This window comes from Zychaea mexicana (genome assembly GCF_025766255.1).
Source record: "Zychaea mexicana strain RSA 1403 chromosome Unknown BDB00scaffold_135, whole genome shotgun sequence".
Taxonomy (NCBI): Eukaryota; Fungi; Mucoromycota; class Mucoromycetes; order Mucorales; family Lichtheimiaceae; genus Zychaea; species Zychaea mexicana.
The window spans coordinates 41,778-56,631 of record NW_026516798.1 but is presented as its reverse complement, the minus strand read 5'-3'; the positions used below and the strand labels follow the sequence as shown (position 1 = coordinate 56,631).

Below are 14,854 nucleotides of genomic sequence, written 5' to 3'. Positions count from 1 at the left end.
GGAAAACTGGAAACATGTCAAAGAAGAATCTCAGAAAAGCTGCGTTTTTTGCAGATCTTTAGTGTAATAATAAATAAATAGAATGTAATTACAAAAGTATAACTAAATACAAAAGTACACAGTTTGCGTAATAGAACAGATTAAAGGATACGAGAGTTTTCTACCGTCCTTCGTCAATAAACACTTCATGAGCGTATGTGATCAAGTATTCCATCGTGGCGTTGGTATAGCTCATGTCCATAAAATCACGCGCTGAATCTCTATCACGCATCAGTGTGGGCGCAAAGACGAGTGACAGGTTCTTCACCGTCATTCGATTTTCTAGGCTATTTCGACTCACACTATATAATTGAGCGGTCAACATGTTTCTAGTTTAGTTATCCATTGCTGTACGTTGGTGGTGGGGGGGGATTAATATCTCCGTTTCTAAAAATAAGTTACCGTTGAAGATGTTCCATTAACATTTTAAGGGTATCGTAATTTGCCTTGGGTAGCTGGGATAATAGCTCAATGAACTTGTCTGCTTTTTCAGGGCCAAGTGGTAGAGCTATAATAATGAATATATCGTATGAGTTTGTCGTTCGCTGAATTGCGCGAGGAATACAATATAATCACATTCCACAATACTTACAGACAGCATTAATGAAATTCATGTATTGTTCGTAAGTAAGTAGTGGATTAGGGAGTTGTCGGAAATAGTGTTTGAGCACGCTTGTTACAGCGCAGATATCATTATATTTGTCCTCGTTGTTTAGATCAATAGCATCGCCTTGATCAAAGGCAACTTGGATGGCTCGCATTTGTGCGGCACCGCCTGATTTACGGTAAACGCCTTCATAGTCCATGCCTCTGTTCTCGACCGCCTCGATACATTTTTCCACGACCAGCGGGACGTCTCGGCCTTCTTGCGCTGCCTGTGAACATAGATCGGCTCCAAACATGCTCACTAGACAGTATAAAAGGTTCACTCGGTCAGTTTGCTTGCTGTAGATGGAATATAGCATTATCACACATGAATAAACACATACAAGCTTTGGGTGTTTCCATTTCCATTGGGCTCGTCAACTCCAACGAGCTGGCCGTAGAAGCAAAACACATGGATGGCACGTGACTCAGACATTTACCATGGGAAGCCATGCCACATCCTTGACAGCGATATTCCGAAAGACCCCACATCTTTTCATAGCAAACACTGCACTTGACAGGTCTCAGGAACGGTGTTGGCTGGAACGAATGGGCTCCCTGCATACTTGTTTGCGACTGCTTTGAATTTTGTCGTGCCTCTCGTCGAGAATAATCAGCCAGACTTTGGCTGCTTACGCTGGCATTGGGAAGATTGTATGGTCCACTGCTGCTCTCCGCGGATGTCGACAATGCTGGGTCGGTCTTGCTCGATTTCATGCCACCGCCAAAGCGATTGAACGGGCTTTTTTTCATTTTAAACAACTTGGGTGCCTGTGTGCCATTAAAGCTATCACGGGACGCAATAGATGGGATGTCCACACTAGTTTCTGAGGACTTGCGCTGCATGGTACCTGGCGATTGCGATTCGGTGGATGTAGAAGAGGTTGGGTACAGAAACGATGTACCGGCCATCACTGCAGCAGCCTCTCGTTCGCGAGCTGTCACCCGCCGTGATAGATCGTTATTCATACTGTTGAGCTCGGCATTCTGTGTGTTGAGGATGACCATTTCATTGATAACCTCGTCACGCACTCGACTGAGGTTTTCAGTTTCCTGTTTCAATGCATCGCGTTCTCGTGTGAGAGACTTAACTTGCGTTATTAGAGCTCTGTGGTGCTCTTCTATAGATCTGCTAAATATAGTAAGTAAACATTATGTCGGTCAAATTTACCTCTCCCTAACCCCGTCCCCCTTAATTCCCATTGGAATTCGCACGGTGAGCTTTATTTTACCTTCCGGCAAGACCAGCTTGCTTGTCAGCCATATTAGCAATGCCCTCGGATAAAGTATCACGATAGATCTTTAGCTCCTTGCAGGTCCGCTCTAATTCTACGCGTACCCTAGCAGCGCGTTCGATCTCTTCGTTCGACAATGGTGCATATTGGGCTGCTGTTGCTGCACCGGGGACCTGCTGCTGTTGTTGGAGGGTGTTGACATGATGTCTAAACTGCATGATTGTATACTCGTGCTGCTGGCGTACATTGGCTTCTTTGCTGAAATCGTCCTTGGCACGTGCAAACTCGTCTAGCGCTCGTTTGCTGGCTTCCTATTAGGAATTGCGTTCCTGGTTAGTGTTTTTTGTACGCTGTTACACGGGAAATTATAGACTTGCTTTAATTTTGTTCAAGTTGTTGTTAAGCTCAACGACTTTACTGTTAGCTGCCTTTAACTCAGCCCTGAGCTTCTCCACCGAAGCTCGATCCGTTGGGATATGGTCAGAGTCCAGGTCAAAGGATGAAACAGATAACAGACTATCGCTTGGTTTGACGGTGTTGGTAGGCGGCTGTGGAAAATCCGTCCATGTCGTGGCAGAAGATGAAGCTGAGGAAGACTTGGATGAGGTGAGAGGTGGTGAGTGCCGCAGCGATGAAGTCAAAAGTTCGGTTGCCTTGGTGAGTTTTGATACTGCTGATTTCCCGCCTTGTTTGGCCGGCTTCTTTTGATGTGTACTGGCTGACGAGGAGGGACTTGAACTCACAGTCAAGTTGGCGCCAAGACTTTTTGTTAGATTAAGTAAATCGGATGACTCATTATCGAAGAATGTTAGATTAAGGGAGGGCACATTGGGTAATGCCGAAGTGCTTTCTACAGATAGATTGCCCTTGGAAACGCTGCCGTCGTTCAAGAGGTATATGTTGTTGGAAGAGGCGCTTGGGGTAACTTCAGGGAGCGAGTCGGCCGAGTTGTTGGCTGAGGGTATGGATGATAGACGTTTTTTGTTGATAGGGGTGGCTGGTGAGCTGGCGTTGGATGAGGATGAGCGTGGGGGTGTAGCAGGCGGCTTTCGAGACGGTGGCATTGGACGAGTAGTTGTAGACTTGCCGGCGCTATTGGATAAAGCGTCGACAGAACTGCTACGAGAGCGTGTAGGGGTGGGTGGACGGTCGAGCGAAGAGCGCGTTGTGGAGGAAGAGGAAGAGCGGACTTCAGGCTGATTATTGCTGCCGTTTGGCCGTGCCAATGCCTGCTGAAGACGCATGTAATCGGACGCTAAATCAGGATCAAGAAGACGGCTCGTGCGGGAAGACGCTGGTTGCTGTTGTTGTGATGGTACAGGTGTTGCTGCCTTGGGCGAAGTAGACGGTTTGTTATGGCTGCGCTTTTCTCGGTCGCCTCGTCTGCGTTGTCGTTCTGCTTTGCGTTGCTCGTGACATGGTGTGCAATAGATGCCCTGAAAAATTGGAAAAGAGTAATTAAATATGCTGCCAATCAACGGCTATAAGCTCGCCTCCTCCCCCCCTTTCGAGCTGAAGCTAACCTTGCTTGTTTGGGTGAATACAAGATCGTCGATCTTCTTCTTGCATAATACGCATCTGAAACAATTGGCATGGTAGGCCTCATCCCCTATTTATAGAGTTGCACGTTTAATCAAACCTTGTCTCATCAAACATTTATGGTCACACCCCGCCGCCTGTTCCTCTGAGAGCTCTGTTCCTCTCTTTTTGCTCGTGTTACCGGTCATGACGGCTTCGTCCCTAATGGATTGCTTGCACGCTACGCAAACATATGAGCAGTGCTCGCACACCGGTCGTCCATCGGTGAGCAGGAGCAGTTTCGAGTTGCAGTCGACAGGGAGCGCGCACTTTGCACAGTTAAAGCTAATAAATAAGATTGATCGCCGGCGCTCCTGTAAGCAATCCTTGATGTGGCAAAGACGCGGCTATAGTAAATAATAAACAAAAGAGCCAAAACACCACCCCTACCAGTCCAAATGAAAAAGGGCATCTCCAAATGCAATCACGGATCCTTCCTCGATGAAGTTTCTACAGCCAATGCAAACAGGAGGTTGCTGATCGTTCACTGAAGCCATGACTGAGTTGGCACTTTATTGCGGAGGTCGTTGGTCGAATAGATGAAAGGAAAGGAACGAGCGTGAGGGTATGGCGATAAAAGCAAGGATGATAAAAGAAGAAGAAGAGGGGGAAAAAGGAAAGGAAAGGAAGGGAGTACGAACAAGAGTTATTGAAGAAGAGGGAAAAAAAAGTTGCTATTATGTATTTGGAGGTTAGAGCTTAGAATAGGCTTTAATCCATGTTTGTGAAACTGCTAGGAAAGCGTCCGTGCTACGGAAATCAAACCCGCCGATACAAAATAGGCAGGCAGGGCGCATGCTCTGCAGCGCACATCCAGAAATTCCCTCAATGATTTACTGCATGCACCCAACCAACCCATCCATCCCCCGACAACATTGGTCATCATGTTTTGCAAGCGCCTTTCGAGAGGATGCACAAGGGCTAGAATCCCCTTCTTGCTTCTTCTTCAGCAATATTTCCTATAGATCAATCGTCGGTTTAGCTTTGAACTTCTTCGCTGCTCGTTCGGCGGACCGGGTCAGCAGCTGCTGTCCATACAACGTCAATGTACATGCACACGCATCCAACTCCACTTGGAACACAGTCTTGCCCTTCGGTATAGCTAATATACATGTTTCTTATATTAGCAGCAATCCATATCATCAGCACCCTTCTGAACCAAGATCGAAAGGATCCTCACATTTGAGGCGATCCTCCTGTGTTATTATCTTGAACAGGTTTTGTGTTTCTTGAACAACAATGCCTGCAGAGCCCACCAGCAGCGGGTTGTTGCTCTTCGTCACTATGGAAACCCACCCCCCAACAAGCATGTCAGTAACCATCGAATTATATATAAGTTGCAATCTGTCGTTTCCATGTAGAGCAAGCACCTTTAATAATGGCGCCATGGAAGTCCGCCTTCAGCAACTTCTGTGCAAACTGCGATGGATTCTGACCCTGGCCATAGAGCTCCTTCATATACCCTTGCCATAAATTGTGCAGCGGCTCAAAGTGCGCGTACTTGACCCCCTTTTTCGGTATGTCGTATATCCGCATCGCGCGCTTTTCTGATGCAGTAAGCCGCTTGCCTCGCTTCTTTGCAGGATCGTGTTTCGGTATCGTTTCCGTGGCATCGAGATGCACAACCTTCATTTCGTTTATCACTTTGTCGGTCGATGCATTGCTGTGGAGATAATCTTGAACAAGGCCTCTCGTTACACCCTAAGTCGGATAACAGAGGTTGATCAAACTGTTGGTCATGCCTTAATTCAGCAGCCACACAAGATTGCTCACATAGAAACACTTTTACCTGATCATCTGTCGATTTCTTCTTTCCGCTTAAGGGCAAATATAGATTCTCTCCTGCATTGAATAGCACGGTTAACTATGTGAGATCTACCTGAGAGATCACGGAATCCTTACGCTGTTCCATTGTGTTAGTGTGTTTTTTGTGTTTCGCGAAAAAAAAAAAAAAAAAAGTGTAAACCTATATCGGACCACAAAATGCTTTAATTTTTCCGCCGAATGTTATGCTAACTTCCTCATTCTTAATACCTTTACTTACTGCACGCACGTACCATCAACCCTTCCAGCAAGCCGGGCATTAGCATATCTCCAAAAAATACAATGTCATATGAGCATTTATCGAGCCGAATAAAATTTACATATATGGGCGCTGTCATCCTTCCCGTGTGTAAGGACGTGTATTGCATTGCTAAAACGAAGTATTTAATGTAGCACAACTGGAAATGAATAATAGCCCGGCTCACATCAATCTCCTTACCAAAAACAGTTCTGAATTAAAAAAAGATACAATATTGTTTTAGTATATGGTGGGAGTCAGCTTGAAGGGAGTTTCTGAGACCCAATTTTCAACCTTTATAGAAATTTCCCATCACCTGCAAATGCCACGAAATATAGCGCAATCGACAGCTTTCGATGAGAGGAACACGGTGTGCTAAATTTTATTTTGATTGAGCCATTTGTCGCTGCGCAATAACACCTCAAAGTTTCCGTATTTGGCCCTATTTGGCTGGGATACAATCGTTTTTTGCGTTCAAAGTCTACACCATTTCGCTTTGAACTAACGCAATTAGCACTTCTTCCATTTACTATCGAACCATTACTTCCCATCACAACTCCATTGCAATTCAACATGCCTAAACCAAGCAAAAGATCCCTCAAGGGAAAAGCCAACTACTACAACGGCAAAAAAGCGAAGTTACAGCGCGAAACAGAAGAACGCGTTGAAACGCGTGAGGAGCAGCCTGCGCCTGCCTCTGACGAAGTAGCCCACGTCAGCGATGAAGATATCAGCGACGAAGAAATCATTGGTGAAGACTATTCTGACTTCACCGAAGAAGAACTCGTCAGAGTCACCAATCAGGTATCCAGTGGTTTCCTTGTCTGGAGCGAAGGTGCTGATAAAAAAGGGCGTGGCACCCTCTATCATAAGAATGATCCACGTACTATTGCGAGTAAAGAACGAAAGGAGCGAGAAAAGGCAGCAGGCTCTCAGCGCATCGAAGAAGCTTTTGGATTTCAGAAAATCGAATTGAAAAGAGCTAAGGAAGCGAAAAAGCAGCAAGAGCGCTTTACCATGGAGGAGGCTGCTTTAGCCTTACAAAAGTACGCCGATCCATACAAGAAAACGCCTGACGTCGACCAGCTGCAAAGAGCCCGTCTTGGCACTCTGTACGACTTCTTCACGAAGGTGTTAAATGGCACTGGCAAGGTTGATGCGTCTTTGCAACTGAGTGAAGGAACTTGGAAACGCGGTAAACGCTTTGCTCAACGAATTCGCGAATGGGCCAACGAGTACCTCGTCAATAAGTCGCTTGTTCCGTCGAAACGAGGTGCATACATTAAGACAGCATGTATGCTTACTGATGAGCACCTTAAATCGAGGTGCTTAGAGTTCATTCGCTCTCTCAAGCCTGAGGAGAGAACGGTCCGCGGACTCCAGGAGTTCATTCAAGAAAAGCTTGTTGTTGACGAATGCAACCCTGAGCACCGCCTTGAAACCATGATTTCAGAATCCACTGTCAGACGGTACCTGAAGAAATGGGGATTTATGCTGCGTGATAGTCAAGCACAAGGCGTTTACATTGACGGTCACGAACGTCAAGACGTTGTTGAATATCGGAAGGAGTGGTCGAAAAGAATGCTTGAGCATCGTAAGCTCATGCTTTCCTACGATAATGACGACGAGCCAGAGGCACTGGCGATGCAAATTTGGGTACATTTGATAGGGAAACAATCTATAAATGCTCTTACAACGAATGCTTTGTTATGAATTATATAGGACCGCAGAAAAGTCCTTGTTACTCACGACGAGACGTACTTCTACTCGAACGACAGCAAACGCAATTTGTATCTTGCAACAGACGAAAGCATCATTCGTAAGAAAGGTCAAGGTCGAGCAATAATGCTCAGCGCGTTTGGATGCTCGTGCCACGGCTTATTTTGTTGCGAAACAATTATTCCTGGTGCCCAAAAAGACGGGTACTGGAAAAAAGAGCATATGGCGAAGCAGCTTGAATCAGCCATCGAGAAATTCAAAGTGCTTCACGGTGACTGCATTGGCGTCTTCTGCTTTGACCAAAGCTCTAATCACTCTGCGATGCCGGATGATGCTCTCAATGCCTATAGAATGAATATGGGTCCAGCAGGAAAGCAAATCGTTTCCCGTAACGGTGGCTATATCGGACCTGATGGTCAATGGGTCGTTCAGCGTATGGTTGATGATGCTGGTGTTCCCCGTGGGCTAAGCGCTGTTATCAAGGAGAGAGGGTTTTGGCCAGCTGAAGGTTTGATTCGCTATTGTCAACGCGAAAACTCTGGTAATTGCTGTGCAGTGCACCTTATGTCAAGTCAACCAGACTTCCAAGCACAAAAGTCCCTTTTGGAGGAGATCTGCTTCAAACACCACATGATCTTTGAGAAATATCCAAAGTTTCATTGTGAGTGTAACTGGATCGAAAGAGTGTGGGCAGAGATGAAGAGAATTACTAGACAAGAATGTGATTATTCCTTCAAATCCCTTCAAGAACGCGTCCACCAGCTTCCTCAACGAATCATTATACAACACATAATTCATTATGAAAAGCGTGCCTGGAGATTCATTGAAATTTACAGCAGGGATCTCGATTTTAAGCATGCTGAGTGGGCTGCCAAAAAATACAAAAGCCATCGCACCTTACCTCCAACCCTTGACTTCTCTGATTTTCCTGAATAAATTTTTTGTACTACCCTAGCGGTATTTGAATTTGAAATAATTTTTGCAAAAAAACTCCCTTCAAGCTGACTCCCACCATAGCGTTTTGCAACATTCATTGACATGTGCATATATTAATGTGTATACTTTGTATTACATACAACAGGAACGAAGTTTAATGACATTCAAGGTTGCACAGGCAATTCTTCTTGTGTAGCAATCCACTGGACAAAATCACCCGTTTTTGTGCGTCCTTCGACCTCCTAACATGCAGTATAGCAAAAAACCTGCCAGAAGCACTTGTGAGCTCGGTATAAAATACCAGTTTCTTTGCTTGTCAGTGGCCTTAATACTATCCTACAATATTAAATTAGTTCATCGAACATGTTCCAAACGGCACATCATTTAGTCTTTCATATTAACTTAAGCAACAAAAAAAACTTCATCAATGTAAATATTCATCTGTATAAGTTGTTCTTTGCATAAACTACATAAAGCCATGTAGCTCATTTATTACCGACAAACGAGCCCAACACAGTAGCATACGAAAGATCAAACTGACTTATAAGGATGCCCTCGTGATGGTGTCACCAAGCAGCTTGTGGAAGCTACATAGCATCGTATGCATCATATCCTTATGTAAATATTTGCACAAAGGCGTGGCCATTACGTGTCATGCACAGAAAGCAAACCAAACAATCAAGTCTTACAGTAACTCCCTGCGTCAAAACCAACTTGGAAAAACCAGGGGGATACGAAAAAGAGGCTCGCCGACTAGCGACGAGACTTATAAGCAAAGAAATTCTTTCAGCTTGTATTCACCCTCATTATTTGCTTATGATGGCCAGCAAAAAATAAATTTTGGCAGCATCTGGAAGGCGACTAGGTACGTAGAAAGAATATGCTTGCCGGTAATGAACGATCATTTCCGATCACTTCTCGTCTATGGAGCAACGTCTCCAACCAATAAAAGATTAAATGATCGATATTTTTTAGAAGAGGATATACTCTAGAAACATGCAATAACGGAAGATCACTGAATGAGATCTGTAAAGTATCTGCAATTTGTTTATAATTTATTTGAAAGGACAAGGTTCCTTCAATGTAAGTAGCTTCTATGAAAATCTTTATTTTTCCTCGTTGTTGGTTTAGTAATCACGTACATAATAGAGTGGTCTGTACACCTGCAATTAGTTTCGGCATAGAATGATGCTTTTTTCGCAATTTTTACCACAATTTTTAAAAGGTCAGATTAAATATTTATTCCACACTATATAAGTTACATTGTACAGTATTAGTTAAACTATCAATCAAACAAGTACAAGCAAATATAATTTAATGCATGATGGCGCCTTCATTGCCAACATTGGTTATTTTGCCTTGTAATTTGAGTAACTTGGGTATGAAATAAGTAGCCGAGTGTATTTGTTTGTTGCAGTGGATGTGCATGATATCCTCGCTGGCGTTTTCCTGTATATAATGAAACGATTGATAGACGGTGATTATAAAGCGCATACTGTATATTTTCTTTGTAAGATAATACCTCGATAGCGTTCAGCCCCCCTCCACAAGGATTAAAAGTAAAATAAGAGATGTATTGAAATTATGCCGTACCATATCTGGGTTTAGACGACTGAACATTGTAGAAAAGAGAGGGATTGAATTTATCAGAGGAGAAAACAATAAGGGACCTCTGTAACTTGGTAACAAATGTTCTTCTTTTTTTAATCCTCCCACGCTTTGCGTATATCATATTTATGTAGGGAAGCGTAACAATTAATAAAGTCGTCCAAAGTTGCTTTACTGAAATATATAAGATAAACGACTTGCGCATCTCAATCCCTGGGTCTAGGTGTTATGCTTGGAAAACGAAATGGCGGGAGCCTCACCATTGAGGAAAAAAGGGATGTAGTCGACCAACGGGGGCAACCCCAGCTGCAGTCTCCGACCAGAAGTGATCAGCAACATTTTGACACTTTATACAAGTATGCAACCAGGAGCAGCCCTCGATTGCTCACGTCACAGCGTTTCACCAGATGCTTTACCATGCACCCCTGTAAGCTTGTGACACATACATACTTGAAAAGCTGTACTGCCTGCGATGCAGTCCTATGTACCGGAGACACAATGAACTATGTATATGTAATGAAAAACGAACCTTTCAGATTAAACCTTGTCAATTGTTTGTGGGAAACAAGCGACTTTCATAGAACAGCTGCGAATGCAGAAATGTTCGCCGTAAAAAAAAGAAGCGTTGTGCAGCTTAAGCTTGGATTGGGATGCGCGGCATGATGGTAAAGGGGCTCTCCACCGGAAATAGAGAAGTAAACTAACAGGCAGCACCAGGATAAGAGAAGAGAAGTTCCCATTTGACTGTACTTGTGCATGTGTAGAGTTTTCAAAATAAACAATGATGATGTTAGGCATATTATTTGTGTCTCTACTACGACAGTCTACATGGCTAGCTACATCCTTGACCGTAACAAAAGGCGCTTGCATGGTTTTTTAAACGTTTGTTACTACAATGATTGAGACAAAAACTTGCTGCTAATACTATTCCATCTCTTATAAATGTCCCTTTTGTGCGAACAAGTAACACGTGGTCTACGAAGCTCTACTTTTTAAGGTGAGCTGCAGCCGAACTAATATGCAGCAGAATTTGTATGAATAAACAAAATTGAAACATCATTGCTTTAAAGGGTAACCATTTTTTTATACTTGGCATTATACGCTGATAGTCAGACGGCGAGCTTTAATCAACAACAGAAACGTTCGACAATCGCGTGTCCGGATGACGAGCGGTTTTTACCAAGGCTTAGTCGCTCAGGCACTTGAACGTCAAGGCTACATACAGTATTTGAAGATCGAGAATGGCTGACCTGTCGAACGAGCAGCTACCATGTGTAGCGAAAGTTGTTTGTACGTCGTCGTACTGATTTACACTTTTCAATGTCTACATCCGATACAATGATGGTGTTGATGTTTGTGAAGCTTCCTTTGTCAGTTGATGTAAAGAATATGAATAGCAAGCCGTATGAACATGAATGACGTATAGACAATTAGTCAGTATACAATACTTTGGTAAACATCTATTGACTACATAAAGATATTTTACTACACGTAGTTTGTGATGTTTAATTTGAAAAGTTTCGAACTTCAGCTATACGGTCTCATCAATGATTTCTGACAGTTTTCTTAAACACGGTAGCATAAAATCAGAAACTAGTAAACATGTTACTTTCCGTTTATAGGTGCAGCAAAAAGATTTATAAAGTATTTTATATGTAGAATTTAAAATAAGAAAAATGGGGAGGGGCTATCCATATCGAAATACTACAATCTGATCAGGAGTATAGTGTAGATTAGTTATAAGTTATAACTTCAGCTTGGCTACCAGAGCACATGCTTTCTTTTAGTTCTTGGCCAACATATTAGATGCGTGAGTAGCAACGAGGGTATCAATATTCTCATCGCTAGGGCAAATAGCAAAATCGTCCAAATTCTCGTTGCAGGGCACCGAAATTTGCCAGAAGGCATCAGCGGCGACGTTCTGCTCTTCAATAGCCGCATGCCAAGCCGGGTACAGAGTGGTACGAAGGCTCTTTTCAGCAAGTCCGTATTCTTCAAGAATAACTGGCTTGCCTGCGGATTCTTGCGAAGCAGCGTGATCCTATAATCGTAGAAGATTGCATATAAGTATAAGGAAAAACGTACAACGCAAAGAAGCCAATTCTATAAAAGCTATAACTGCTTACATTAATCCACTTAATGGGCCATTCCTCGTTGTCCTTTGTCCAATGTTCAGGGTACATATGAAATGTTCCAAAATCAATCGAGGAAAGAGCAATTGTGGCATCGAAGTCCATGCCAGTGCCTCCGTTGTACTCGTATCTTAAGACAAATGAACCAAGTTATTTGATGTTTGTCATCGACTCCCTTTCTACTTTTTGTAGGAAGTAATAAGACTTACTCTGATTCACCAGCTCTATTAAAGAAGCCTTCATCACCAATACCGACCAAATGGTTGCTGTCAATAGACTTGATGTGCGAGGAGATCTCGTCGACCCATGCAGTAGTAATATCAGGGCCGCAACTATCCGAAGTAGGAAGGCCGCTACCACCGCATCTAGGTTCGTTAGCGAGTTCCCAGCCGAAAATAGTAGGATCATCCTATCACCATTATACCGGTCGAGATTTAGAATTAGCATACAGCTAGTAAACTATTTTATGGCAGCAGTAGAGAACGCCAATATATTTACCTTATACTTTACGCCAGTCAACTCGTTTGTGCGCTCCAACACATGAGTTATGTATTCTTTGAACGAGTTCACAACATCGGCATTGGTGTAGAATTCGTCGTGGTTGCTGCCACCGAGGCATTGGACATAGTCATCCATACCGCTATCAAACGTAGGCCACAAAGATTAATATATAAAGGGATGGGAAAAAAAAGGAAGGATCATTCAAATCATACGTTAAATGGCTGCTTACCCAAAATCAGGCCAGTTGTTGGTAAGTGCAAATATCAGCTTGACATTGTTTTCGGCAGCTTGCTGGATAACATAATCGATACGTCCTAAGCCCGTTTCGGCATCATCGTTAATTTCCATGGCCCCCGAATTGCAGCTCTGGAAAAAAACATCGGTGTTGCCCGAGTTGAACAACCAGGTACGGATTACAGGCAAGTTCAAACCAGCGGACTCCGACAGGATTGATTGGACATTCTCTTGAGTTTGTGTCATCAAGTAATCTGGATTCATAATAAGAACGGCAGCACACAATGTTTTGTGAACAACTACAAGGAATACTTACACGCATTGGTACCGGCAAAATAGAAGGATGCTCCGTCATTAGTGAATGTAGCACCACTAGTACCAACAAAAGCGGAAACGAGCGAAGGGGCTGCCAAAAGGGCAGAAGCCATGATAGAGAGGAACTTGACCATTTTTGTTTTAACCAGGGAGAAATAACTGCTAATTGAGAAGGTGTATTGTGATGAAGAAGGGCTTCACTTGGGTTTTCAAATCGATCTGTATTTATATTTTGTTTTGCTTTTCCCATCATCTGAATTGATTAAAATTGAAGGCAAATGATATTGCACGTATTCAAAGACAATTGAGAATTGATCACTTATGTGGAACCATCGAAATTCTTCACCGTATTGATTACCTAAGTGATCGTGTCTCATATAATTTCACATAGGACAGCATAATCGTCGACGCTGAATTGGAAAGTACACACACACACAATGTTTTCTTCAAACGGTTAGCTGAACGGCAAAATGTTTTACATCATGTCTTCATAATTAAATAGAAATGCTTCTATCTTAATAATTATATGCTAGACCATGATATCCGAAGTGAATACAAGGTTCGCTAAAATCTTACTTGCAAAATATGTACTTAAAACCGAGGAATTTTTATTTTATTGCGAAATCGAAATTGTCGGTATGAAATGCTGCGTGTGCGGTGTAGTATGTACTGAAGGTCTCTGCCTTATGTATTCATATGTTTGATATAATGTATTTTTTTACTGTTCCACAAATATTCTCAAGCACAAATGCTTACAAGTTGATTACTAAAATACAGCCCTTCATATATCATACAAAGAGTGAGCGAGTGACGACATTGTCTTGTTCCTGATATCTTGATTATGTGAGCAAATTGGAAACACGCATTCAGAGATACTCTGGTATTGTTACATTAACATCGCCAGTGTATACAATAGAGCAAAGTTCCAGGAACAAAAACAGTTAAGGTGGCCTACAGCAGTTACTTCCTGCGGGTTGTCTTATTCATACGTTTCTATTGATTATGTGTAACCGAGCAGCTGGAATTGCGAAAGGATGGATAAACGTAGTACAGATGGAAAGCTTCGGGTCTCTTGTCATCTGTACACTATCAGAGCCAAGACATCGACAGTTAATGGTTAAAATAGCCTTGAGCATATTTAGTAAAGCTTAAGAGCTCGCGTATACTCTAGTTATATCATCTTTTTATTTGTACCTTTATACATTTTTTGAATCACTATAAGTCACATTGAATTGTAATCTGATAGCTAGAATAGTATGCAGAGTTACTTTATTATGATGAAGAATTTAAACGTTCTGAAAGTGTATAGTGTAGGTTGACGTGTAGTAGCATGATGTTAAGTCTTAAAGGTTACACATATATACACGATAATTCTTACTGAATATAAGGGCACAATTTGTTTAACAATCCATGGATGGCATTACTAGGTTATTGAAATGTTCTCCGGCAGTGACTTCCTTACTGTTGTCTAGCTATGCAGTGTTATTGTAGTCATCTTTGCGCAATTAGTGAAGCTGTATATTACGTAACTTTCCGGTGAGACACGCGCGTTTTGGTAACACGTCATTTCTAAATGGTCACAACAACAGCATTTACATATTAAATGTACTAGCTAATCTTATTAGCACTGGGTAACATGAAACCTTCAAAAAGAGCAATAACACTGTCATGTATGTAAAAGATGGCATGTAAAATTATCAGCGAGTTTTAAATCATACTTTCGCCACTTGCGGTGATCTCTTTTGTAATTAAATGAAAATCATGATATTTATGAATGTTATCATAGACGACACAGTGATCGTATTTTCATAGGTATTTCCCCACGATTTTTCTATCACCTAAAATGACAC

At 42.5% G+C, this 14,854-nt stretch overlaps 3 protein-coding genes across 3 annotated transcripts; all 3 read right to left on the bottom strand.

Moving 5' to 3' along the window:
• Positions 1 to 160: 160 nt before the first annotated feature.
• Positions 161 to 2,983, bottom strand: BDB00DRAFT_774252 (uncharacterized protein; the record flags this gene model as incomplete). The annotated part of the gene is made up of 8 exons (XM_053120144.1): positions 161 to 341; positions 442 to 547; positions 632 to 946; positions 1,029 to 1,238; positions 1,308 to 1,805; positions 1,930 to 2,226; positions 2,437 to 2,592; positions 2,635 to 2,983. The coding sequence occupies 8 exons, from the start codon at positions 2,981 to 2,983 to the stop codon at positions 161 to 163; spliced, it is 2,112 nt and encodes a 703-aa protein (XP_052973815.1).
• Positions 2,984 to 4,225: 1,242 nt separating this feature from the next.
• Positions 4,226 to 5,573, bottom strand: BDB00DRAFT_111434 (Rof/RNase P-like protein). Its single transcript, XM_053116098.1, has 5 exons — positions 5,555 to 5,573; positions 5,287 to 5,339; positions 4,868 to 5,198; positions 4,678 to 4,779; positions 4,226 to 4,599 (listed from the first exon to the last, which is right to left on the bottom strand). Exons 3-5 carry the CDS (start codon positions 5,127 to 5,129, stop codon positions 4,457 to 4,459), a joined length of 507 nt encoding a protein of 168 aa, XP_052973814.1. The 5' UTR covers positions 5,130 to 5,198; positions 5,287 to 5,339; positions 5,555 to 5,573; the 3' UTR covers positions 4,226 to 4,456.
• Positions 5,574 to 11,605: 6,032 nt separating this feature from the next.
• Positions 11,606 to 13,117, bottom strand: BDB00DRAFT_774246 (glycoside hydrolase superfamily; the record flags this gene model as incomplete). Its single annotated transcript, XM_053120143.1, has 6 exons — positions 11,606 to 11,863; positions 11,949 to 12,084; positions 12,164 to 12,363; positions 12,453 to 12,594; positions 12,685 to 12,943; positions 13,006 to 13,117. The coding sequence occupies 6 exons, from the start codon at positions 13,115 to 13,117 to the stop codon at positions 11,606 to 11,608; spliced, it is 1,107 nt and encodes a 368-aa protein (XP_052973813.1).
• Between the last annotated feature and the right edge of the window lie 1,737 nt (positions 13,118 to 14,854).

What these genes read in the sequence shown, in the direction of transcription:
- BDB00DRAFT_111434 (XM_053116098.1), bottom strand. Translation starts at nt 5,129, where the DNA reads ATGAAGGTTGTGCATCTCGATGCCACGGAAACGATACCGAAACACGAT. An exon ending in CCATGGCGCCATTATTAAAG is followed by an intron (nt 4,780 to 4,867) that starts GTGCTTGCTCTA and finishes GGGTTTCCATAG; the next exon opens with TGACGAAGAGCAACAACCCG. An exon ending in ACAGGAGGATCGCCTCAAAT is followed by an intron (nt 4,600 to 4,677) that starts GTGAGGATCCTT and finishes CATGTATATTAG; the next exon opens with CTATACCGAAGGGCAAGACT.